Consider the following 26,937-nt stretch of genomic DNA (forward strand, 5'->3'; position numbering starts at 1 on the left):
GGTTTTATTTGGTGTAGCTAGCTGGATGATTCTATCAAAAATCACGAAATATTAGAGAGAATTAAAATTGTAGTTTATTTATTATTTTTATTATTACCCCACAAAAACATATAGAAAATTATAATGAGAGAGAGAGATGATGACACATTTGGTGGCGGAGGAGGGTAAAGTAATCAGCCAAATCGATTCACGGGCTCCAACCATGCACACCGAAAATCCCACATCGACGGAGTATTATACATTAATGAGCGTATATATAAATTAAGGTGAGTTTAAGTGTTATTATATGGAGAGCAAAAATCCCACATCGTGGGAGTAGTATACGTTATGAATGTATAAATAAAATGTGAGTTTAAGGAGTTATCGCCGGGTCAAGTAGCGTGGGCCTGTGACCAAGCGGGGCAATAAAATGGTGTGGATGCATGCCATGGCGTGGGCTGAGAGCACTCGACCGAGTTCGATGAACCCAACTCAACAGAGTAGGGTGATTCCATCCAATAACCAATCACTTAAGCCTCTCACACAGAGCACTCAACCGAGTTCGATGAACCCAACTCAACCGAGTAGGGTGATTGCATTCTAATAACTTAAGCCTCTCTCTCCACGATGCAAACCTCCATTTTTGCATTTTGTGTTTAATGATGGTACAGGGATTGAATTTGTTGAAGGCTTCTCTGCATACTAGAACCGCTCTTACCCATGTGTTCTGGGGAATCCCAACTGATTAATTATTATCTTCTGCAAAAATTATGAACATCTTTTATCTTTTTTCACTTTAATTTTAAATGGAATATTTGATGAGATGTTCATGCATTATTAAGATGTTTTGTTAGTATATCATTAATTTCTTCTCATGCATTATTACACTTTATATATATTCCAACTCCTAAATTCTGTTCGGCTGAATTGGAAAACGAATAGTTGAATTTGATCTGTAAAACACCTTATAAGATGGATCAAAATGAGCAAGTTTACAAAGAATGTGGTCCTTCCAGCAGCTATATGTATGTGATTTGAAGAGCTCCAAATGATGTTTATTTGGAATCAAAAAGTTGATAAAACAGTTTTCGTTGAAAAGCTTATTTTTGTAAATAAAAATGTTCAAAACGTAAAAATAAAAAAAAAAATTCGTAATGACATATTTTTGTAATTTTTCTCAAATTTTAGGTCATAAATAAGCATAATAGATAAATACAAGCTAGCTAAGAAAAAACTGGGAAGATATGATAAGAGACAACAAGGAATTATAGGACAAAAGCACCTAACCATTACAATATATCAATCTGTTTTTACACTACTCTGTTCTGTTCGCTCTCCAGCATTTTGTACAGAACCTTTATGAAAGAAATTCGTAAGCTGATCAACAAAAAGCATATTTTTCATAAGCTCCAACTGTTGCCACTCTTTCTCCATCCGCAGATCCAAGGCCTCGAACCGATCGATCTTATCTTTGATCTCTTTCATCTGCAGAACTTACATGAGAGTTAGCAAGCAGTTAAAAAACTCAGTAAGGACCAACCTGTACCCAAATCATTACACACCTGCACTTCTAATATTCCAGAAATTGATCTTTCAACATCCCGCTCTTCCTTCTCGAGTTGTGATTTTGCGTCTGCCAAAGCTACCTCGGCTGCATTTACGCTGGCAGTGTTTTCGTTGGATGTCACAACAGCTTCTGCAAATTTAGCATTGTTCTACTCAGCACACTAAACAGTGTAAAATAGTTATAACTCATTTCATGAGATTAGTGGTTCAACTAGAGAAACCACACATACCGTTATGTATGAGATTTTTCATATGAGATCGTAGATCATTTCTAACTGATCCATAATCCCCATCAGAAAGGGCTGTTACAGCAGCTCGAGCAGCAGCTTCGGCAACCTCCACACCGGCCAAAGCTGACAGAAAGGCTGCCTGGAAAAGTGGAATAAAATCTGATGTCAACTTGACTTTGGCTAGAAAATAATGACAAAAAGGACCAATTATGTACATAAACTTCTATACTTGAGCCATGATTGGATTGCTAGCATCAGCAAGGGGTGAAAGACGCATCCTTTTAGCCATTGAAGAGGCACAAGATTCATCATCGTCGTGACTGTTGAGCGGATTATTCTTGTCATCATCGACACCCTCGGAATCTGCAAAACCAATAAACTCCTCACCAAAAGGAAGCTTGATGAAATGAGAGACGCATTCCTTCTCTCCTCGTCCCACATGCCGAGCTACCTTCCTCCAATCATCTCCATAATGCATCACTGCCTCCAAGAGATGCAGGGTATCTTTCTCCATCCAATCAGCCCTTGAATTGTCATTGATCTCAACACGCCTGAAGTCAGAAGAGCTTACACCGCCAAGCTGATAGTTCCCCCGGACATAGCACCGAGCACAGAGAGTCGTGTCATTCTGTTTCAAAAATAGACAAATGGGTGTTACTGAATTCATACATTGAAAATTCTGAACAATAACCCAAAAAATCAAGCTGTTCCTTTTCATTCTTAAAAAAAATTCTGGCCCACTGATGAAGTTGTTTCAGTCAACAAAGTAAGAGTTTTTATAGCAACTAAACTTGTTACGGTCAAAATTATTATCCCTACTACATAACAAAAAAATTACATATGTAACTTAAAAAAAAAACAGAAAAATTTGAACAATAACCCAAGAAATCATTAGAAAGCTTTTCCTTTTCTTTCTTTCTAAGAACTTTCCTGGGCTACTGATGAAGTTTTTACAGTCAATAAAGTAAGAGTCTTTATTATCATTAAGCTTCTTACATTCCAAATTAATATAAACATAACAAAAATTCAGACAAAAACATCAAAAACAGACAAATGGGTGTTACTAAATTCACAAATTAGAAACTATGAATTCACTAAAACTAAGAGTTACCTTATCACAGACAAAGCAGGCAATACTACAAACAGACTTGCAATGGTTACAAATCCTCTTAGAGCTCTCATCCTTGGAAGCCCCACCCTGAGAAGCATTACCAGAATTGGCTTTGGAATCCTTGTCCTCCCATTTGAGAGGCTTGTTAATCACAGAAGGCGAGTAATTAATCAAACCCCAAGCTTCTAAAAAATCAAAAACCCTACGAACAGAGCCAACGTCAGCAATCAGAATCCTCCGGACTTCAGTAAAGGTAATCTTCCTCGAAGGATCAGCTCTGTAATACTTAACAATGGAGTTTCTCAAGTACTTGTAGATCCCAGGGTTCTTCCTCGAATCGAAAAACTCCGGGAGAAACCTAACCTCACATTGGTGTATAGTATCCCAAGAAAACCATCCTGAACCAAATCAAAAGAAAAGTCAAGTCAGGCATGAAATTGAAGATCTGTTTAGGGTTTTGGGAAGTGAAAGATTCTTACTTGAGTAGCTGGGGACGAGGGCAACAACAGGATCGGGGATTGGAGTTGGTTCCGGAGGTAAGGGATTGGAGGTTGCGGCAGGTGGTGTTGGCTGTGAGGAGATGTTTGTGGAATCGGCAACAGGAGTTTCGGACTTTACCGGCGGTGGCGGTGCTGTCGGCGGCGGCGGTTGGGGTTCAGATGAGGGGTCTTCTTCATGGGGCGTTGATTTGGTGGCCATGTGGTAATGGAGTCGGTGGTGAACTGTTAGAGAGCCCACTTTTTTTCTTCTAACAATGATTTTTTCAACATTAAAACTGCGTCGTTTTGATGTAGAAAACGACATCAAGTGTGAAGTCCTATGTTGAAAACGACAACACACATTAGTTATTTAACAGAAGTTTATTTATATTATTATTATTTAATTTAATTTATTTTTTGTTAATTTAAAATACATGCAAATTCTACCATGCATTGATGAATCTTTATTTGTTTCGTAAAAAAAAATCAGTGTAATTTTTTTTTATGGTTATGTATGCAGTAATTATTTAAAATATTTTGTAAAATTTTAAAAAATTCGTAAAAAATTAACACGTTGAAAACAGGGTTTAAACAATTTGTTGCAACGTGACTTGATCTATTTTATACGTGTATAAAACAGACTGTTTGAATAAAACTTTTTATACTGTAAATTATTTCTAATTTTTTAAAATTTTACTGAAATATCTTAATAAATATAAAGTATATCAGTATATTGGTGCAAAAGAGAGTTGTCTCAAGCTAGTGAGAGGGGCAGGGCGAAGAATTTTAAAATATATTTACTTTTAAACATGAGTTGGACTGAGACAACTTCAATTTAACCTACTACAAATTCTAAGAGCAATGCTCATTTGGCAATATTATGGCCCACCCAGTTTAAATTTTTAGCTATTTTAGAATCACAATTAATATATTTTAAAATCACTCTCAATTGTTTTGATATTTTGACTACAAATACAATTGTCTCTAAAATTTAGTATTACCATTCCTTCAAGAGGCAAATTTTACTACCAAAATTTGTGTGTATAGTACAAATAAAATCTCTTTGATGGTGTGGTTGATGATAAATAATTAGAACTAATATCCAAATATCCAAGAAAATCACCATAGAAAATCCAACAAAGAGTAATAACAACCACAAACAAGAATGTCTATCCACGTGGCATTATCTAAACCAATCAAGTAAGCCAACATTCCCATGCCACGTGTCAAATTCCCATTTAATCTCACAGATTTCCTCAGATGAGATTCCTCTTTCCTTTCCACCATTATAATACCTTCACTCACTCACTCACCTTATCCTTAGCTTAATCCGCCATAACCAAAACCCTCTCTGAACCTCAATCTCTCCCCCTAACATGGCGGCAGAGATGGCTTTGGTAAAACCCATCTCCAAATTCAACAATGTAACCCCAAAATTCCTCATTCCAAGGAGCTTTACCAAACCCAGATTCACCTCTGTTAGAATGTCTGCAACTACTTCTTCTTCTTCATCTTCTTCGAAGAAGGGTTCTAAGAAGAATATCAATGAGACCCTTTTGACGCCGAGGTTTTACACTACAGATTTCGATGAAATGGAGACCCTTTTCAACACTGAGATTAACAAACAGTTGAACCAGGATGAATTCGTTGCTCTGCTTCAGGAATTCAAGACTGATTATAATCAGACCCATTTCGTTAGGAATAAAGAGTTTAAGGAAGCTGCTGATAAAATGGAAGGTCCTCTTAGACAAATCTTTGTTGAGTTCTTGGAAAGGTCTTGTACTGCTGAATTCTCTGGTTTTCTTCTTTACAAAGAATTGGGAAGAAGATTAAAGGTACAAACTTTTTTACTCTCACTTTGTGCTAAACATTTCTTTAATGATGAGTCATTTTCTGTTATTGCTAATCAGTAAGTTTGTTAGTTAATATATTTGATTATTGCTAATCAGTAACTTGAATATTTGAATAACTTCTAATTACAATCTCTGTGTCTAAAATGATATGCTGGAATCTGCTCAAAATTTTCGAATAGTTTAAACTTTAAAGTACTAAAGTAAGAGTTCATGATATTCTAGTCTATTTGAAATTTTTAAAAAAATTTACTGAATAATATTGTAATTATAACAAATACTGCCATAAAAAAAAAATATTCCAGCATGTGTTTTGAAGAGTATCGGAAATGATTGAGGATTGCTAGTTTGATTGATTACTGTTTGGGGTTTTTTCTCTGCAGAAAACCAACCCTGTTGTGGCTGAGATTTTCTCTCTTATGTCCAGAGATGAAGCAAGACATGCTGGGTATGTAATATTGTATGCATATATATTATATATAAATACACACACCATTGCTTCACTATATGTTTGTATATAAATGTAAAACTCTTGTTGTTTTGTACTACTTTTAGGTTTCTGAACAAGGGTTTGTCTGATTTCAATTTGGCTTTGGACTTGGGATTCTTGACAAAGGCAAGAAAGTACACATTCTTTAAGCCAAAGTTCATATTCTACGCTACCTATTTGTCTGAGAAGATTGGATATTGGAGATACATTACCATATACAGACATCTTAAGGAGAATCCTGAATACCAATGCTATCCAATTTTCAAGTACTTTGAGAACTGGTGCCAAGATGAGAACCGTCATGGCGATTTCTTTTCAGCACTCATGAAAGCGCAGCCTCAGTTCCTCAATGACTGGAAGGCGAAGCTGTGGTCTCGATTCTTTTGCTTATCGGTAAATTTTGCTTTCCTATAACAAATGTGAACATAGTGAAATAAATTCATGTTATTAAGTTTGGTTATAACTTTGTTGCAGGTTTATGTGACAATGTATCTGAATGATTGCCAAAGAACAGCTTTCTATGAAGGCATTGGACTCAACACGAAAGAATTCGATATGCATGTCATCATTGAGGTGAGACTCTTTTAAGTGTTCTTATTAGTTTTGTAAACTGTATAGCATTGATTAACTCAAACACTTGTTCATCACTCTACTTGCAGACCAACCGAACAACAGCACGAATTTTCCCAGCTGTTCTAGATGTTGAGAACCCGGAATTCAAGAGGAAATTAGATAGAATGGTGGTGATTAATGACAAGCTTCAAGCTGTTGGACAGAGTGATGATATTCCCTTAGTGAAGAACTTGAAGAGGATCCCACTTGTTGCTGCATTAGCCTCAGAAATCTTAGCTGCTTATCTAATGCCTCCTATCGAATCAGGATCCGTTGATTTAGCAGATTTCGAACCCGGTTTAGTGTACTGATTTTTTGTTTGTTCCTTTTTCTTCTCATATCCATGGCTGCTACTGTATGATATAGAGTGGAACATGTTGTGTAGAGGGTCTCTTACATTAATCTTGTAATAATACAACATATTCATGGGACTTAATTTGCCTTATTTTAAGATTAAATTGCAGTAACATATGTCTCTTCATTCATTATGATCAAAAATATGAAATAGTTGAACTAAAATTTGTGAAGAGTTTTAAGTTACATCAGTTAAAACTAGAAAAGGTTTGCAGGTCATTGCGAAAGCAATAAACTCAACAACATTTAGAATGAAGAAAACTAAATGATCACCTGCAACAAAACACACCATTCATATTAATGTAATCTTAACTGTATGATTAATATAAAATCATAAGAAGTTTTCTCTTATAATATGTTGAGATTTAGATCGTTTTACCGGGGAGAAATGATCCATTTTGATGATTCTGTGCCCAAGAAAATCTGACCAAAAAGAACAAAATCAATACTTCAACACTTGAATCTTTTGACAACTACAAGTTTAATTACTCAACTTAGAAGAAAAACACAATGAAAACAAAACAATACAGAGTAAATTAATGTGACATTATAGAATCTGGTCATTGAGGTCAAATATTTCGGATTTGAACGAGTTTAAGTTGTTTCTCGGAGCAAATATTTCAACCTTTGAGCTGACATACCCCGAAAATAAAGGGGGCCAAGTTTATTCGTGTTTTTAGTAATGAAACTTACATGACACCTCCACCAGCTGGACCGATCGCTTTGAATAGAGACATTGCAGCCATGGATATGCCATTTGCCGCTCCTCTTTGGCTTTGACTCTACAAACATTCATTGAAATGTAAGAATAAATACACAAAAAAATTGCTTCCAAACATTTAACAAAGTAATTAAGACAAGATAATTACCACAGCTCGATTTTGTAGTAGAAACAATCCCGTTGTAATGCACACCTAATCGCGCATTAAACGAATAGCATTGATCAAAGTTCGAAATAGTTTTATAATTTTATCTTATCATAAATTGTTACATCGCCAGAAACACAACACTTACAGATATTACATTCTTTAACATAGCTGCAAGATCAACTAAAAGTGTGAGTGTGAGTCCGGACAACTTTGCTATGAAAGGGTAACTTGATAGCACAACTATGGTGATCACCTTAATTTCGAAAGAAAAATTCAAAGAAGTTAGAATAAATTCGATTAAAAAACATAAGAACCAAAAGTGTTTGTTTTTGTATAGAGATGAAGAAATTTTGAGACATACTGCTCCAATTCGAGCCAAGTGTACAGGTCCAAAACTCCTCTCAATTGAAGGGTACAAAAATAGCTGAAAAACAAGCATAGCAAACCCTAGAAAATGATAGAACAATGATTAATGTTAGTCTTTTGAAAAAAAATGCAAAAGTCCTAATTAAAACAAGATTAAAGTAAAATGATGATATATTAAACATGTCGTGTTTAAAACAATACAATATTTGTTCTAATGGCTTGATCTATTGATCTATTACCAATATGCTCCCAAGTTTTATATTCTAGTCAATCGAATTTCTTACATTCTTGATTATAGTCTATTGAAATGAATTAAAGTTGATAAGAAGTTGGTCAATGATGCTCAAATATGTACTTGTTTTGAATGCCTACTTATTTTTATTATCGGTATAGATAATTAGTCACCAGTCGAATTATGGTTAGAGCTCTTATATGTCTTAATCTTATATTGAATGTAGTTAATATGAATTTTGTCAACGTGTTTCATTAGTTAACTAGAGCATGTTTTACTTCTAAACCACTTGCCTTGAATGGCATATATGTATAAATTATTAAACTAATCACTTAGCTATCAAGACAAATGGTATTTTGTTTCTTTCCGAACTATGACTCTTACAGAATTTTACTCTCTAAATTATTATTTTTTTAAAAGAAAATCCTCGAAAAATGGTGTACCTGAAATAGCAAGAACTTCACCAACTTGTTCACTTGAATAGCTAAGGCCCCCATACTTCTTAGGACTCACAGCCCATAATGGAAAAATCTTTTTTAAGAAGAAAAAGTTACTCAATAAGATGTAATGTTTAATAATTAAGAATATTATGAATTGATTAAATTAATTACCTCAGAATAGCCCATGTCTTGAAGTTGGAAAACACAATACACCATAATAGATGACATTAGAGGCCAATTCTTGTAAAGACTTTGTTTTTGAGGTTGATTACATTTTCCCATGTCATTATCTTCTTCCAAATTTTCTTCATCTTTTTTACAATGAAAATGAAGTGTTTCCTATAACAAACAAATAAATACAATGTAATTAATTAGGCCTCAAAATTTCTCCTTAATTAATTTAGATTACATATAACTAAATTTAACATACCGGCAGCCAATAACACAAAATAGTTACAACCAAAGCAAATGTTGATATGACCAAGCAAGGTAAAAAGTATGGAAATCTGTCATTTCATAATAATAACATCATTAATTATTTTTAACCATAAATTAGAAGTGAGCTTAATTAGTATGAAAATAATATGTATTGGAATAGCCATTCTTACCTCCCAAATAGAGATTCTTTGGAAAATATTCTTGGGAACTTCTCTGCAGGCTTTAATTCAATTTAATCAATAAACAAAAAAAATGCATTGTTTTATTCTTCAAAGTAATAAGAATTATTATGTTAATAATTATAGAGAGGATTCTTTATTAATGCAAATACAATATAATAACCTAATAACTAAAGGAATCTTGATAATACAAAGTTAAAATTGTTCTTAAGCTCTATTAGTGCCTATTACGATATTGAAGTGGCATTTTATATTTAACCATATTCTATAACAGTTATTAAATTAAATTACAGTGATATTACATGAATGGATACTAGACAGTACACATCACTGCATGCCTAATTCTGGGCTAAGACGGGCTAGACCATGCTTAGGGTCCACCCAAACCTAAAGACTCCAAAACTTTTATATAGTATATTTTTATGCATCGAACAAAATAATATTTTTTTCTTTTTTTTTTTTGTAAAATTTTGTGAAAATATACCCAATAATAGTCACACTCACTCAGGGCTGGCTCTAGGCTAAGGTGGGTTAGGCCCGCGCCTAGGGCCCACTAATTTTAGGGGCCCAAATAAAAAATTTTCTAAAAAAAATATACATATTTTTTAATAATTTTTAAAAATATCATTTATCTTTGTACTCAGGGTCGACCCTGACTCCACTTATGATATGACACAATATTTTATATATATACAAAAGATTCTTCAACAATGCACCCTCTTAAAAGATGTACACTGATGCACCTCTTATCTGTTTCGGTATCTGAGAGAATTTTTTAGTCCAATTTTCTGATGATTGTCTACGTTGTAGTTATTTAAGACAATCTGTAAATTTTGAGACATTTGAAAAAATTTAATACGCCAAAAATAAGGTTCAAATAGTCAATCGCGCGCAAGACTCTTTTATTTTATACGCGTGAAATAAACTGTTTGAACTCTATTTTTGGCGAGTTAAATTTTCTCTAAATTTCTCAAAATTTTGCAAGATGTCCCAGATAACTACAACGCAGATGATCATGAGAAAAATTAAATTGAAAAATTCTCTCAGATGCCGAAAGAGATGGGGTGCATCGTAGGCCAACTATTTAAAGTGCATTAATTTCTGTTCTGTAATTTTAGAGAATAGGTGGGATTCTCATTGAGTATACTTACCACAACTATTTATGTGACAGTGAACCTTTTTTTCTTTTTACTTCTTCACACCACAATATTTTAAAAAATAAAATATCCCCACTAATTATTTTGTGCACCATACAATTTTAAACCATAAAATATTTTTGGTCGGCCTTAAAATTTGGTGGGTTATAAAAAATAATTATTTTTGAGCTCCTATCTTAAAAAATATAATACTTATATATGAGCTCTAAGTAGACACAGAGCTAATCTGCTTATACCCAAAGTTGAGCCTTATCTCCATCCACCATATAACAAGCAATGCTGTATTAGCCTCACCACTTCTATGAACATGTAAGTTAAGTTTTTCTCATGAGAATTTAGTGTATATTATATTGTAGAATAATTATCTTTTTTACCCCCTGTACTTATGACACTATACTATTATGCCCCTTAATCTATTCAGCTTGTTACAAATAGTCCTTGTATAATTTTATATGCATACATTTAGTCCTTCTGTTTATTTTGTTTAAAAATACCGTTTGTATTGATGATGTGGTATTATAACAAAAGATAGAGTAGTAATTTCATCTCTTTTTAGAGAGAAAATTGACTATGAGGTGGCATAATAACTGACAATGAAAGATGATTAAAAAATGATTTCATAACCTTTTAAAAAAATTTAATAAAAATAATTTTATTAAAATAATTCCAATCATTTTTTAGCAGTTCAAATTAGAAAAAGGTGTAAAATTAGGATTCTACAGTATTTGAAGAGATGGATATCACTAGAAAGAACATGGGATTTTTGGAAAATTAAGGTAATGATATTCTATTTTTTGGGATGTTATTTTTCATTTTTTTTTTCCTGTGATTGTAATTTTTATGACTTGTAATTTATTTTCCTAATGGTATATAATTTTTCAACTACTATCTATGTATAATGCCACATTATTAATTTAACAGTCAACTTTAGTCAATTTTAACAGAATTAGATAGAAGGATTATACTATTCCAACTGATATATTTTAGGGGTATTTTTAACTACACTTATAAATTAAGGGGCATCATAGTATAGTGTCATAAGTACAGGGACTAAAAAAGCTAATTATTCTATATTGTATAACTAACTAAAAATTTCTTGTTCTAAATAACAATTACTAAACAATAATAATTATTATCTAATATTTAAAAACACTAATTACTAGACTGTACTATTATTATTATTATTATTATTATTATTATTATTATTATTATACCTGTGCAAGAAAACCTCCAAGAGCTGGACCAATTACTAATCCAATTCCCCAAGCTGTGCTAATCTGAAAATTATTTATTCTTTCTATATATCAAAATTATTCACAACACTAAAATTAAGAAAATATTAATAATAATAATTTAAAAAAAAAAAAAGAAAGGCTCAACTTCTTACTATTGACATTCCCAAAGCTTGGTATTCTTTACGACAAATTTCTGAAGCATATGCCTTGAAAAATTTCATAAAAGAGAATAAGAATATTAATAAAAATAGAACTTAATAAAATTCATTAGGAGAATATATTTTCTTTTTTTCTTTATTCAACTCAAAATAATTTTATTTTTCGGATTCTATTTTTTACAAATATTTTTTTTTAAATAATGTTGGTTTTACGTTATTTTTCCGTAACAGCAACGAAAACAAGGTTAGATTTTAAAATAATGAAAAAACAACAGTATGAACTTTTGTAAAAAAAAAAAAATCAGTAAAAAAAATGTGGCCCACATTAGCCCAAAACTAGTGGGCCCTCATTTTGTGTTCTTTATTGACCAAAATGGGCAAAAGGAGAGGGAAATTTACATGGTATACTAACTTTTGCTATTTTTTTACAAAAATACTGTCGGGCGGTATTTTTTACTTTTTTACTGTATTTTTTTATAAGTTTCATACTGTAGTATACTGTGTTAAGTCATAACTGGTATTCTACTGGTGTTAAACTGGTGTTCTACTGTTGTTTTAAGTTGTTTCGCTTTGTGTTTTACTTGGTGTTTTATAAAAACACAGTATTTTTGAAAAAAATTTCGTGTCACAGTATTTTTGTAAAAATTAACTCAAATTCCAAGTATTTTTGTAAATTTTTCAAAGGAGAGGGACTACTTGTTTTGACTTTATATTATTCTCAAAAAAAATTGTTTTTTATTTTGAAAACATTGAACTGACTGAAACTAAAATCAAAACAAAATATAACATGAGATAATATAACAAACTTAAAGCACAGATTGAAAATATAATATAATATGTAATGATATACCCTCATTGGTCCAAGAATTCCACATAAACTTCCAAGAAGAAACCTTGTTGAAATTGCCATCCAAAAGTTTGTACTAAGCCCAAAAAGTGTGTTGAAAATTACCCTAATAATTAAATTAATTAATTAATACACATTAGTTAATCAATTAATTAATTAAATGGTTAATTAAAGATATACTAACACTGAAATTGTGCCGAAAATCAAGACTGGTTTACGACCATATCGATCAGCTATCATTCCCCAAAAAATGGAAGTAAGAAATCTCCCAAACATGAATGCACATCCTATTTCATTTCAAAATTACCAAAATTATTAATTTTTTTTTTCAAAATTACACAACTATAAAACTTTTTATAAAATTACCTACTGCGCCAGCATAATAACCAATATCTTCATCTTTTTTTGCTATACCAAAATCCCTTATCTAGAAAAACACCCAACAATTTATTCAAATCACACACCATCATCATCATAATCATCATCATAAACAAAAACACTAATATATAAAACTCACCATGAAATACAGAAATGGAAACAAAGATGATATTGGTAAAGCTGCAAAATTTGAACAAATACAAAAATGATGAAATTAAAGGGTAAAATGAAAAAAAATAATAAATTTATGTATTAATTAGTTAATTAGTTACCTGCAGCAAGGGCTAGAAGAAAAACAAAGAAGAAATAGTTGAAAGGAATGGAAGAATTTGATTGCTTAAACTTTTCAAGAACACAACCTGGGCATCTTTCTTCTTCTTCTTCTTCTTCTTCTTCATTTCTTAACAGAGCCACTTCTCTGTTCTCTTCTTCATCCATTTAATTTTGTTATTATTATTGTTGTTGTTGTTTGTTATATATAATATTTTATTAGCTTAATAATTAAGTATAGAGTAGAGTTAATAAATAGTTAGGTGTCCTTAAAACGTGGAAAGAGCCAAAGTGAATCAATACTATTCTTAACACGAAACAGAGAAAAAATTGTTTATTGAATTAGAAAGGTTTTCAGGTAATTACAAGAGTGGCAGAACACAATTATATAGTGTTAAGAACCGACTTAGGGACTTAACTAATTAGCTAAAACATAGCTAACTGACTATGGAACAGTTAACAGTTAAATAACAGAATTAACTGTATTAGGACAAAGACCAAAACAGTGAAATCTAATATCCCCCCCTCAAGATGGACTGTAGATATCATATACAGACATCTTGCTAATGTGTGAGGAGAGAAGAGTAGATGGAAGAGGCTTTGTAAATGCATCTGCAAGTTGGAGAGTTGTGTTGACAGGGATGAGACGAATGGTAGATGCTTTGATCTTTTCTCGGATAAAATGACAGTCCAATTCGATGTGTTTTGTACGCTCGTGGAAGGTAGGATTGTTGGCGATGTGAATGGCGGATTGATTATCGCAATAGATGAAAGCAGGAGCATGTTGAGGAATCTGAAGATCTTTTAGTAAATATTGAAGCCAAGTGATCTCACTACCAGCAGCAGCAAGGGCCCTGTACTCGGCTTCGGCTGAACTGCGAGAAATTGTGGTTTGCTTCTTGGTTTTCCAGGAGACGAGACAGTCTCCTATAAAGATGCAAAAGCCTGAGGTAGATCGTCGAGTTGTTGGACAAGATGCCCAGTCCGAATCCGAGAAGCCTCGAAGATGTAAGGACGATTTGGAGCTGTAGAGAAGACCCTGGCCTGGACACCGTTTGAGGTATCGAAGAAGGTGATGCACGGCTTGCATATGAGGAGTTCTAGGAGCAGCCATGAATTGACTGAGTATGTTGACAGCGTATGTGATGTCGGGGCGAGATAATGTGAGATATAGAAGTCTGCCAACAAGTTGTCTGTAGGCAGAAGGGTCTTCAAGGGCTGTTCCTTCTGTATCATCAAGTCTTGCTTTCGGATCCATTGGTGTTTTGGCAGGTTTGCTACCTGTGAAACCAGTATCAGTGAGAAGTTGAAGTGTGTATTTTCGTTGAGATAAGAAAATGCCTTCTGGTGACCGTGCGATTTCGAAACCCAGAAAATACTTAAGGGGTCCCAAAGCCTTTAGTTTGAACTGGTTATGAAGAGAGTCTTGAAGTTGGTGAAGAAGTTTGTGGTTGGGGCCTGCGATGATTATATCGTCGACATATACTAGCAGAGCAATGAAATTATTGCCTGAACCCTTAGTAAACAATGTATAATCAGCTTGAGATTGTTGGAATCCCTCCATGATGAGAGCATCCGAAAGCTTCTTATACCATTGTCTAGATGACTGCTTCAAACCATAAATAGATTTGTTCAATTTGCAGACTAGATTGGAGTCATTGTCTACTGTATTTTCAAGGGATAAACCAGGTGGGAGAACCATGTACACTTCTTCGTTAAGATCCCCATTTAGGAACGCGTTGTTGATGTCTATCTGTAGTGTGTGCCAGTTTTGAATAGCTGATATAGCAAGCAATAGCTTAAAGGTTACCATCTTGGCTACTGGAGAGAAAGTGTCAAAAAAATCAAGGCCCTCTTGCTGAGAAAAACCTTGTGCAACTAGTCTTGCTTTGCATCTTTCAACACTCCCATCACTGTTATATTTTATTTTGTATACCCAACGACATCCAATTGCCCTTTTGTTTGGTGGAAGTTTGACGTAAGTCCATGTTTTGTTCTTCAAAAGTGCGTACAATTCAGTTTGCATGGCTTGATTCCAGATTTTATGTTGCCGAGCTTGTTTGTAGTTTCTTGGTTCAAAGAGAGCTGTGACAGCAAGAATAAAGGCTCTATGAGTATCTGAAAGTTTATCATAGGAAATAAGCTTACTTAGAGGATGAGGTGTGGATTTTTGATCCTATAGGATAGAATGGCATTCATAGTCCTTTAAGTATGCTAGTGGTTTGCTCTGCCTGAATGTTCTTCTTAAGGGTACTTCAGTTGTTGGAGGATCGGTATTGTGATCAACAGGTACAGATGCTGAAGTATCGATGGTTTCTGTGATAGGTTCCTGCATGTTGTCATCTGTGTTGTCATTTAAATGTATATCTGTAGGAAAATCACTTATAGGAGTGTTAGAAATAATAGGAGAGGGAAACACCATATTAGAAAACGGGTCAATAACATTATGATCAGTATTGAGAGTTTTAAAAGGATAAATGTGTTCGTGGAAAATAACATTTCTAGAGATGAAAATTTGTTTGCTATTCAGATCATAAAGTTTATATCCCTTTACTCCTTGGGGGTAGCCTAAGAAAACACAAGGTTTTTCTCTTGGAGCAAATTTGGTTCTATGTTGATGCAAAAACAAGGCAACCAAAATTCCTCAAGTTTGAGTAATCTGGTGTAGTTCCAAAGAGAAGTTCGTATGGTGTTCTGTTTTGTAGAAGAGGAGTGGGAGTGCGATTTATTAAAAAAGTGGCAGTCATTATGCATTCAGACCAGAACTTTATAGGCAGCTTAGCTTGAAAAAATAAAGCACGGGCAACATTTAAAAGGTGCTGGTGTTTTCTTTCAGCTATAGCGTTTTGCTCGGGCGTTTCAATGCAAGTAAAGTCATGTAATATGCCAAGTTGAGCGAAAAGATTCTTGAACACTAACTCAGGTGCATTGTCGGATCGAAAGCGTTTGATAGTGCATTGAAATTGTGTTTGAACATATGAAATAAATTCAGGAACTATAGTGACAGCATCTGATTTATGTTGCAACAGATAAACCCATGTGAAACGAGTGTGGTCATCTACCAATGTAAGAAAATATTTGTAGTTGGAATGGGATGGAATATGATATGGTCCCCAAGTATCACAGTGCACAAGATCAAATTTGTTATGAGCAAAAGAGTTTTTATTAGGAAAAGGTAACTTCTTTTGTTTTGCCAAAGGGCAAACATAGCAAGGAGAAGTTTTATGTACATTGTTGATAGTACAATTTAATTGTTTGCTCAAAAGAGCAAGTCTTTTATGAGACAAGTGTCCCAATCTTGAATGCCATAACTCGGCAGTAATAGAAAGAATCTCTTCTGGTTTGCTTGTATCCAAAATGTAAAGTCCATTGTTATTTCTACCTTTGCCAATCACCTTCTGGTGTGTTTTGTCCTGCATTTGAAAACTGTCAGCAGAAAATTCCACAGAGATGGTATTGAAATTGGTTAAATCACTTACAGATATAATGTTGTATTTGAAGTGGGGAGCATAAAGAACATTGGTTAATGTAAGATTATTTTTGATATAGACAGAACCACTTTGTTGGACAAAAACATATTCATTGTTCGACAGAATTAGTTTGACTTTAGGTATAGGACAGACACATTGAAACATCTTAATATTATTACAAATATGTCTTGTGGCCCCTGAGTCTATGATCCATGATTCATTGTTAGGGGTAAGACAATGATTGGATAAGACAATACCTGTAGCTCCTGAGGAAGAACTTGGGTCTGTAGTGATCATACCATTTTGTTGATTAGCAAGAAGATTTAATAACTGTTGGTACTGAGTTGCATTGAGTTGAGGCAGCAAAGTGTGAGTTTCTTCATTGGCCTTCGATTCATTGCTGGTTTGTATCTGGTTTGCAGCAGCATCCTTCGAACGATTGCTTTTGAATCCTGGTGGATAGCCATGGATTTTATAACACTTTTCGATCGTGTGACCATGTATGTTACAATGGGTACAAAAAGGTCTATTCTTTCTTGGCTGCTGATTCTTATTTCCTTGAGATTCAGACTTTGGTGGAGCATTCTTGTCATTCTGAAAGGCAAAAGCAAGATTAGCATTTGAATCTTGTCCAGTAGAGTTATTACCCTTTTGATTTTCTTCTTGAGTCACTAAGTGAAAGACACGGTTTGCTTCTGGTAAAGGGTTCATTAATAATATGCTGCTACGGATTTGGGTGAAATGATCGGACAACCCCATCAAGAAGGACATTATGTACTCCATGTGGTGGTGTTCTTGAAGCTTCTTCACACCACCACAAGTACACCCATTACATGTACAATTCGGTCTGTAGTTAGACAATTCCTCCCAGATTGTTTTCAGCTTTGTATAGTACATGCTGATAGATTGGTTATCTTGTCGAAGATTCATCAAACCTTTCCTAAGATTGTAAATGTGTGGTCCATTTCTTTGATGGAAACGAATCTTGAGATCAGTCCAAATGGCTGCTGCAGATTCATCATATAGCAAACTAGAAGAAATTTCCTTAGAAACAGAGTTTAAAATCCATGATATAACAATATTATTATTCCTAATCCAAGCATTATAAAGACTGTAATCAGTGAAAGCAGGTTTAGGAATGGAACCGTCTAGGAATCCCAGCTTGTTCTTGACTGAAATCGCCAATTGCATCGCTCGGCTCCAGGATATATAGTTGTCCTGCCCAGTGAGTGGTTGAGATACCAGTATGTTTCCTGGATTGTCTCCATGATGGAGATAATATGGATCGGAGGGATCTTCGAGTGGATTTCTTGAACTCTGTATTTGATTACTCTGATTAGTAATCTGCTGGGGATTTGTGGTGATAATCGGAGTTGGAACTCCTGTTTCTGCTTCTTGATCATTATTCGACATGGTAAGATGAGTGAAGAATCAAGAAAGAAAGATTCTGAATGAAACTTTAGAGAGCGAAGAAACAGAGAAAGAGTACGAAGGCTGGATCAGCAATTTTTGACATGCGCCACCATTGCCGGAGAAGATGAAGACACGGCAAGGCAGGAGAAGCGGAAGCGATCAGGATCAGTGGTGGGAAAGCTTACTTTCCCGCTCTGATACCATAACACGAAACAGAGAGAAGATGTTTTATTGAATTGAAAGATTACAGATGGATTACAAGAGTAGCAGGACACTGCTATATATAGAGTTAAGAACCGACATATGGACTTAACTAATTAACTAAAATATAGCTAATTAACTGATGAAAACAGTTAATAGTTAAATAACAGAAAATAACTTGTATTAACTGTATTAGGACAAAGACCAAAACAGTGAAATCTAATAATTCTCCACACCTACATATACATTTAATATATTTAATGTTGATGACCTGTTTTGTTTTAGACACACTCATTACATATAAAAAAAAAGGGAAATTTGAATTTCAATGCATATATTAGGGAATAATTTATTTTCTTAAACTTAAATTTACTTAATTCCCACATTACTCCCCCCATTTGAAACCTGCCCTCTCTCTCTCTCTCTCTCTTTCGCCTCTCTTTCTCTCTTTCTCTTTCGCTCGGTGCCGCACCCACACACGCAAACCACCCACCCACGGCAGACCACTCATGCAATCTATTGGCCTACGTGACCCACGGCAGACCACCCACGGCCGGCCGCCCCCCTCAACCCACATCATCTATGCCGACCACCCAAACCACCCAAAATGTCTAAGATAATTTTTTTTTTCAATTTTTTCCTTTAATTTTTGGTGCTTAAATTCATGAAATAGAATAACATGTTGCAATTTTGTGTGAAATCTGTTAGTTAAGGTTAGATTTAGGAAGATTATGAAGAGATTTGTCAAAAATGAGATTTTTTAGATCGGGCCCCATCCCGTCCGATGGTCGGGTCTAATGGGGGCATGGCTGGAGGTTGAAGATGACAACCCGATGGGCCCGATGGGCCGATATAGGAGGGTCCGATGGGCCTGATTCCTTGGGCTCGATGGGCCTGGCGGGATCGATTATTGGGCCCGATTGGTCCGATGCCTAGGGCCCGATAGGTACAATTTACGTTTAGGGGAAAAGATGGGAAGAGAAGAGTTGATGTAATTGGGAGAGGGTATTTTGGGGAAAACAATAAAGTTGTCATATATTAGAAATATTGGTAAGTATAAGTTTAGAAAAAAAAAATTCAAGGTAATGTAAGCATAAAAATTCAAATTTCCCTATAAAAATTCATTATTGTTATAAGGTACCAGTATCTACTACCTTCTAGACGTGTCGCTTTATAATAGACTAGTAATACTCACTAAAAGTTATTACACTAAAATATATGAGACTCGATACTCAGTTAGACCAATAACGATATTGACACGTAGGAGGGCGCTAGGTACCACTAGTGTCCTATAACAATTCTCTGAGCATTATTATGGGGCATCAAATTATCTAGCACCTCTATTTATAATTGGTTAACAGTTCTCTATAACTTTTATTAAATTTAAATAAGTAGAATCTGATATTAAATTGCACCAAGAAAAATATTACACAGAGTGTCTTTCACATTCCTCATAATAATTACATTTTATTTTTATCTTTTTATTTATATGAACCAAGAAACTCGAGAAAAGAAAGAACAATGTTCTTTCTCTTTCTCACTCTTAATTACTCTATATATTATTTTTTTGAATTTTTTTTTTTTTCAAATTTACTGTTTGGATTGCTCTATATGTAAGTTGTTATACGGATTTTAGTTGCGATTCAGGTTGCTCCGTTAGTTGCTATAGGAATTTCTATGTCAAATTCCGTAAAAATGCGAAAAAAAAAGAAACTGTTTTGAAGTGTAAAAATAAAAAAAAATCCTTAAGGGGAATTACCCCTTATACTATTTTTTAACTCTTTTTTTTTTTTTTCATATTTATGGTTTGAGTTTCTTTGGTAGTTTCTATGTGGGTTGTTATACGGATTTTAGTTGCGATTTAAGATGTTCCGTTAATTACTATAGAGGTTTCTGTGTCAAATTCTGTAAAAGTGTAAAAAAAAAAAAACTATTTTAAAATATAAAAATGAATAGTCCCCTAAAAAATTATCAAAACTTAAATAATGATAACGTTACCCTTATGAATTACAAAGAAAAAACTTATATGTATCTCGATCACATGCATGCATGGATTGGAAATATTGAGAAGAAGAATAAAATCAATTTGGGTATCTAAACAAGACATGCTATTTTCACAAGAAACTTATCCTTTCTTTTCCTTTCCTTACCTTTTTTAAAACAATAAATTCTTTTGTTATTTTATTCTATGGAATATTATGATAGGAAAAGAGATAACTCTTCCATTAATTAATTTGAAAGTTAATTATATGCTTGAAACTCAAATTTATATGCAGAGATAATAGTTATTTGAAATTTTGAGTAGAAAAGTTTAATGTTAATATTTGCAAACAAACTGGGATTAATTAGATGGCACTTTTAACTGTACCTAGCTAGAATCCCATAATAGAGACAAGTACTTGCTAAGAGAATGAATAGAATAATTCTTGAGAAGGTTATAAGGTACTGGATGCTTATATATATATATACATTATGGGATGCCTAAAAATAATGTTTAGGCATTAATAGGTGTCCTTCATTTGTAGTTCTCTATTGGAAATCTGGTGAGGTCACATTACTAGTTATGGTCATTTGAAGATCTTTAATTAGTTGCTTGGCATATATATTCACATTAGGCAAGATAAGCTCGATCGAGCTAGAGAGCTGGGAAATGTATCTTCTTAAGATACCCGGCCTTTAACCACTTGAGGCTAGCTCAAGTGGCCATAGGGGGTGCGTGTGTATTGGAGGTCCTGGGTTCGAGTCCCAGGTTATGCTGATGTAATATATAAACGCTTAAATCAAAAAAAAAAAAAAAAAAGATACCCAGCCTGAAGGAGTTCATGGATACAAAATACCCAACATTTTCAACACCTATATATATACAACATATACATGGGTCCTTATGTTTTTTTCCTCTTTTTCTTCTTCATATAGTTTAAGATTGAATTGCAATACCATTCTCAATAATATCAATCATAATGTTACTAGAAAAATACTCTTTATTATGATCAAAAATATGAATTAGTTCAACTAAATTTTGTAAAGGCTTTAACTAACTAGGTTACATCAGCTAGCTAAGACTAGAAAAGGTTTGAAGGTCATTGTGAAAGCAATAAACTCAACAACATTTAGAATGAAGAAAACCAAATGATCACCTGCAACAAAAAACACACCATTCATATTAATAATGCAATCTTAATTAGAAAGACCACAAACAAAAACTTAAGGCATATAATTCATTTTGATCATAATCACTGTATGACTAATATAAAATCATAAGAAGTTTTCTCTTATGATATGTTGAGTTTACGTACATGAAGAAATTAGTAGTTATAAAATAAAAGTAGATCTTTTTACCAGGGAAAAATGATCTATTTTGATGATTCTGTGCCCAAGAAAATCTGACCAAAAAACAAAAACAAAAGCATTACTTCAACACTTGAATCTTTTCATATAAGTATACAAATTTTATTTATTTATTTAGTGTAAAGGGTTCAATCTCGTTGGAAAGTTTAATGATGTTCCACCGAGATTGAATCGTTCAACTCTTAAGAAAGAGTTGACCGCGCCCCCCCCCCCCCCCAAAAAAAAAAAAAATAAGGGGGCTAAAGTTAGTTTTTTTTTTTTTTTTTTTAAATGAAGAAACTTACATGACACCACCACCAGCTGGACCGATCGCGTTGAATAGAGACATGACAGCCATGGATACGCCATTTGCTACTCCTCTTTGGCTTTGGCCCTTCAAATATTCATTAAAATTAATGTTAAAAATATATAGACAAAATTAATTTCAAACATTTATCAAAGTATATTTAAGACAAGGTAATTACCACAGCTCGATTTTGTAGTAGAAACAATCCCGTTGAAATGCACACCTAATCATGTATTAAATTTTTTTATGTGAAAATCTTTTAAAGAAGAAAAATCATGAGAAAATTCACTATGTTGAAACTCTGAATTTCTTTTTATGACTTTAGCTCATCATAAAATGTTACACCATGAGCTTTTTTTAGAGTGATTCAATTAATGTAGAACTCGATTGAGCCAGAAACACAAGACATAGACAATATGTTGGTATGAGAATATATTAAATAGACACTTACAGATGTTACATTCTTTAACATAGCTGCAAGATCAACTAATAGAGTGAGTGTGAGTCCAGATAGTTTTGCTATAAAAGGAAAACTTGATAGCACAACTATGGTGATGACCTTTGCAACAAAATTAAAGAAGAAATCGAACAAGTTAGAATAAATTCGATAACAAAACATGAAAACCAAAAGTGTTTTTTGTATAAAGATGAAGAATTTGAGAGACATACTGCTCCAATTCGAGCCAAGTGTACAGGTCCAAAACTCCTCTCAATTGAAGTGTACAAAAATAGCTGAAAAACAAGCATAGCTAACCCTAGAAAACATAGAACAAGGATTAATGTTAGTCTTTTGAAAAAATGCATAAGTCTTAATTAAAATAAGATTAAAGTAAAATGATATATGACCTACTCGATCTTGTTTTCTCTAACCTAAAAGAAATAGACTTACTCTTGTTTAGGGGTGTTCATAAAAACTGAAAAACCGAAACCGACCATCAAACCGACCAGACCGTAACCGAATTTTCGGTTCCACGTCATCACCGAATTTGGCGGTCGGTTTCGGTTTTTTTGACATGGCAGTCAGTTTCGGTTTTTGAAATAAAAAAATAATTTGACCAAAAAACCGTCAAAACCGCCAAAAACAGCCTAAAACCGCTAAAAACTGCCTAAAACCGCCAAACCGAAAAATCGTACAGTCGGTTTTATACGGTTATAATTTCTAAACGGTCGGTTACGATTTTCGTAAAATAAAAACCGTAACCGACCGGTCGGTTATAAAATTTTAAAAACCGACCATAACCGACCGATTTTCACCCCTACTCTTGTTATTAAACATGTTGTCGTGTTGGCTCAGGTTATTGTGCTTGAAATAGTTTAAACAATACACCACTTTCTTTATGTATAATTTTTTAATCTAAACACCAATTAGGATGAATCGTATTTGTTTTCCCTTTGAACTATGATTATTGTAGAATTTTGTTCTCTGAACGATCGTTTTAAAAGAAAGAAAATAGTATACCTGAAATGGCAAGAACTTCACCAACTTGTTCACTTGAATAGCTTAGCCCCCCATACTTCTTAGGACTCACAGCCCATAATGGAAAAATCTTAAATTGTCCAAAAAAATATTTAATATTTAATAATAATTGAAGATATTATTGCTTATTAATATTAATTAATGAAATTAATAATGCAATAATTTTATAAGTTGATTTAAATATTACCTCTAAATAAGCCATGTTATGAAGTTGGAAAACACAATACACCATAATAGATGACATTAGAGGCCAATTCTTGTGAAGACTTTGTTTTTGAGGACATTTTTCCAAATTATAATTTTCTTTATTGGGATCACATGATGATCCAATGTTTGACCTCTCTTTCTCTTCATCATTTTTATTATGAAAGTGAAGTGTTTCCTGTAATTAACAAATATATATATATATAAGATAATTAGATAACATAACATGTAATTAAGGATTAAGCATGAAATTATTAATTTTAATTTTAACATACCGGCAGCCAATAACACAAAATAGTTACACCCAAAGCAAATGTTGATATGACCAAGCAAGGCAAAAAATATGGAAATCTGTTATTTCATAATTATAAGGTTAATTAATCTGTCATTAATTAGAAATGAGCTTAATTAATTAGTATCAAAAAATATATCTTGGAAAAGCCATTCTTACCTCCCAAATACAGATTCTTTGGAAAATAATTTTGGGAACTTCTCTGCAGGCTGTAATAATTCAATTTAATGATAATTAAAATATTAAACACAAAAATAAATGAATAAATCATTGTGTGTAATTAGATCCATAATAAATAAATAGAATATATGCTTATTTTATTGTGCTGAGATAAGCATATTAATTCTAGCAAATACATGTGAAAAACCTTTCTATTTTAAATAATTACTAAACAATTTTAATTTACTAACTATTTTTCCAACAAAATAATAAGAATTAATTTGTAATTACAATTTTTTTATCTGAACACATTTTTTTATTTTCAAATATAAGATAATTACTACTAGAATGCACATTTACTATTACAGTGAAACGAAGGTCAAGCCAACTAAAGTAGGTTAAGTGCACGCTTAAGGTCCATCCAGTCGAGGAGCTTAAAAATTAAAAAAAATACACATACTTTTTTTTATTAATTTTTAAAAATACTATATTTTTTTAAGAGGATTCAATAATTTTGTTGCTACCTAAGGTTCAATTAATCTCAGGATCATCAATTTAATAAGTATAGAATAATTTTTAAACACACCCTAATAACATATACCTGTGCAAGGAAACCTCCAAGAGCTGGACCAATTACTAATCCAATTCCCCAAGCTGTGCTACTCTGAAAATTAATTATTCTTTCTCTTATATAACAAAATTGTTAACAACACTTAAAAAATAAATTATGAAAAAAAGAAGACACAACTTCTTACTATTGACATTCCCAAAGCTTGGTATTCTTTACGGCAAATTTCTGAAGCATATGCCTGAAAAATAGCATGATTTATAGCGTTTAATTAGACGGAATGAAAATATAAGAATATAAGAATGAAAATAGGGATAGAATCAAATTTTAAATATATAAGAAAAAAAATTAATAAGAAAATTATTAAATTTTTTCTCATTTTGCACTGGAAGGATATTTTCCTTCAATTTTCAAATAGAATAGACATTTTATCAAAATAATATAAAAATCATTCTATTGAAATAACATTCAATACTTTAAAATGTAACCAAACGAAGAAATGGAATGAAAATTGTTTCATTTCATTATTTTCACTAGTTTGATTGGTAAGAATGAGAATAAAAATAAGAATGAGATCTAGAAATTAAAATAAAGTATAATCTATATAAGATTATTACTCTTAAAACTATTACAACTATTCAATGGTGCCTCTAAATTTTGTTTTCATGTTTTTTTTTTGTCCTTAAATATAAGATTTACCAACAAAATGTTGTTGTAGATGTTTAATTGTCATATGTGTCCCATATACAATTTAAAATTAAAAAAAAAATTATATTGTTACTAATTATCAATAAATAAAAATAAATTAATTTTAAATTTTCTTATATTGTTGATAAAAAAGGATTTTTTAGGCTTTAAAGTTTGGGTCTAACTCACATAAACACAAAATTAGTGGGCTTAAAAATTTAGTGTCTATCTAAAGAGCATGCTGTCTATTAAGAATTATATTTCTGTCAAAATTTGAAGAAAAGAATGTGTAAATAATGAAATGAAACTACAAACAAAAGAAAGTGTAAAGCAAAGATTGAAAAATGAAAATAAAAAGATGTGTATTTGAAAGTGATGTATAGTACCCTCATAGGTCCAAGAATTCCACATAAACTTCCAAGAAGAAACCTTGTTGAAATTGCCATCCAAAAATTTGTACTAAGCCCAAAAAGTGTGTTGAAAATTACCCTAAATAATTAAATTAATTAATTAATACACATTAATTAATCAATTAATTAATTAAATGGTTATTTAAAGAGATACTAACACTGAAATTGTGCCAAAAATCAAGACTGGTTTACGACCATATCGATCAGCTATCATTCCCCAAAAAATGGAAGTAAGAAATCTCCCAAACATGAATGCACATCCTATTTCATTTCAAACACACAATAGAAATTAATATTATATCAAATAATTACTAAAATTATTATTAATTAATCTTTTAAATACAAATTACAGTTATATATGCATGCTCACCTACTGCACCAACATAATAACCAATATCTTCATCTTTTTTTGCTATACCAAAATCCCTTATCTAAAAAAAAAAACACCCAACAATTCATTCAAATCATTCATATGAAATTTCATCATCATTAACAAAAACAATAATAATATATAAATTAAACTCACCATGAAATAGAGAAATGGAAACAAAGATGATATTGGTAAAGCTGCAAAATTGGAATAAATGCAAAAATGAAATTAAAGGTTAAAAAAAGATTATATAAAATTTTATAGGCCGGGGGTTAATTAATTATTATATATATATTAATTAATTAATTAATTAATTACCTGCAGCAAGAGCAAGAAGAAAAACAAAGAAGAAATATTTGAAAGGAATGGAAGAATTGGATTGCTTCAACTTCTCCACAACACAACCTGGACACCTTTCTTCTTCTTCACTCCTCAATAGAGGCACTTCTCTATTCTCCTCATCACCCATTTAATTTGTTACTAGTTACTATTATTGCTGTTGTTGTTGTTGTTGTGTTGTTATATAAATATATTTAGTAATATTAAATACACACTTAATTATTATATCAGCCTTAATTGGGTAGTTTAGATTAGTTACACATCAATTGTGCCTAATAAGTATATACAATGTGATAGTGACCAAGCTATAAGATATTACTGATATTTAATACAACAACAAGTATCGGGTACCAGTAGTGTCTAGCACCCTCCTATGTATCAGTATCGCTATTGGTTCAACTAAATATCGAGTCCCATATAATTTAATATAATAGTTTTTAGGGAGTATTGCTAACCAATCGCAACGTGAGAAG

The 26,937-nt window shown here is 32.6% G+C and overlaps 4 protein-coding genes across 6 annotated transcripts; 1 reads left to right on the forward strand and 3 right to left on the reverse strand.

Moving 5' to 3' along the window:
• Positions 1-1,244: 1,244 nt before the first annotated feature.
• Positions 1,245-3,699, reverse strand: LOC115723016 (SWI/SNF complex subunit SWI3B). The gene is made up of 6 exons (XM_030652412.2): positions 3,366-3,699; positions 2,887-3,284; positions 2,005-2,403; positions 1,776-1,914; positions 1,542-1,675; positions 1,245-1,464 (listed from the first exon to the last, which is right to left on the reverse strand). The coding sequence occupies exons 1-6, from the start codon at positions 3,688-3,690 to the stop codon at positions 1,279-1,281; spliced, it is 1,581 nt and encodes a 526-aa protein (XP_030508272.2). The 5' UTR covers positions 3,691-3,699; the 3' UTR covers positions 1,245-1,278.
• Positions 3,700-4,494: 795 nt separating this feature from the next.
• Positions 4,495-6,784, forward strand: LOC115724169 (magnesium-protoporphyrin IX monomethyl ester [oxidative] cyclase, chloroplastic). Its single transcript, XM_030653639.2, has 5 exons — positions 4,495-5,200; positions 5,599-5,663; positions 5,771-6,098; positions 6,180-6,278; positions 6,365-6,784. Exons 1-5 carry the CDS (start codon positions 4,742-4,744, stop codon positions 6,626-6,628), a joined length of 1,215 nt encoding a protein of 404 aa, XP_030509499.2. The 5' UTR covers positions 4,495-4,741; the 3' UTR covers positions 6,629-6,784.
• On the reverse strand, positions 6,776-13,533 carry LOC115724167 (protein ZINC INDUCED FACILITATOR 1). Of its 3 annotated transcripts, none has more exons than XM_061104404.1 (17): positions 13,330-13,533; positions 13,110-13,150; positions 12,959-13,019; positions 12,777-12,879; positions 12,596-12,698; positions 11,740-11,793; positions 11,567-11,629; positions 9,187-9,236; positions 9,009-9,084; positions 8,750-8,917; positions 8,582-8,669; positions 7,902-7,987; positions 7,686-7,793; positions 7,541-7,585; positions 7,365-7,453; positions 7,051-7,094; positions 6,776-6,944 (listed from the first exon to the last, which is right to left on the reverse strand). In XM_061104404.1, exons 1-17 carry the CDS (start codon positions 13,406-13,408, stop codon positions 6,850-6,852), a joined length of 1,353 nt encoding a protein of 450 aa, XP_060960387.1. In that variant the 5' UTR covers positions 13,409-13,533; the 3' UTR covers positions 6,776-6,849. The 3 variants fall into 3 exon arrangements, with proteins under 3 accessions (XP_060960387.1, XP_030509496.2, XP_060960388.1); XM_030653636.2 differs by having other exon boundaries at positions 13,243-13,459; XM_061104405.1 differs by lacking the exon at positions 12,959-13,019 and having other exon boundaries at positions 13,330-13,352.
• Positions 13,534-21,287: 7,754 nt separating this feature from the next.
• LOC115721745 (protein ZINC INDUCED FACILITATOR-LIKE 1) lies at positions 21,288-26,674 on the reverse strand. The gene is made up of 17 exons (XM_030650818.2): positions 26,444-26,674; positions 26,282-26,322; positions 26,126-26,186; positions 25,914-26,016; positions 25,732-25,834; positions 24,846-24,899; positions 24,692-24,754; positions 24,091-24,140; positions 23,915-23,990; positions 23,623-23,817; positions 23,418-23,505; positions 22,628-22,713; positions 22,410-22,517; positions 22,137-22,181; positions 21,957-22,045; positions 21,664-21,707; positions 21,288-21,461 (listed from the first exon to the last, which is right to left on the reverse strand). Exons 1-17 carry the CDS (start codon positions 26,592-26,594, stop codon positions 21,373-21,375), a joined length of 1,446 nt encoding a protein of 481 aa, XP_030506678.2. The 5' UTR covers positions 26,595-26,674; the 3' UTR covers positions 21,288-21,372.
• Positions 26,675-26,937: the final 263 nt, after the last annotated feature.

The sequence above is a fragment of the Cannabis sativa genome, chromosome 9 (genome assembly GCF_029168945.1).
Source record: "Cannabis sativa cultivar Pink pepper isolate KNU-18-1 chromosome 9, ASM2916894v1, whole genome shotgun sequence".
NCBI lineage: Eukaryota > Viridiplantae > Streptophyta > Magnoliopsida > Rosales > Cannabaceae > Cannabis > Cannabis sativa.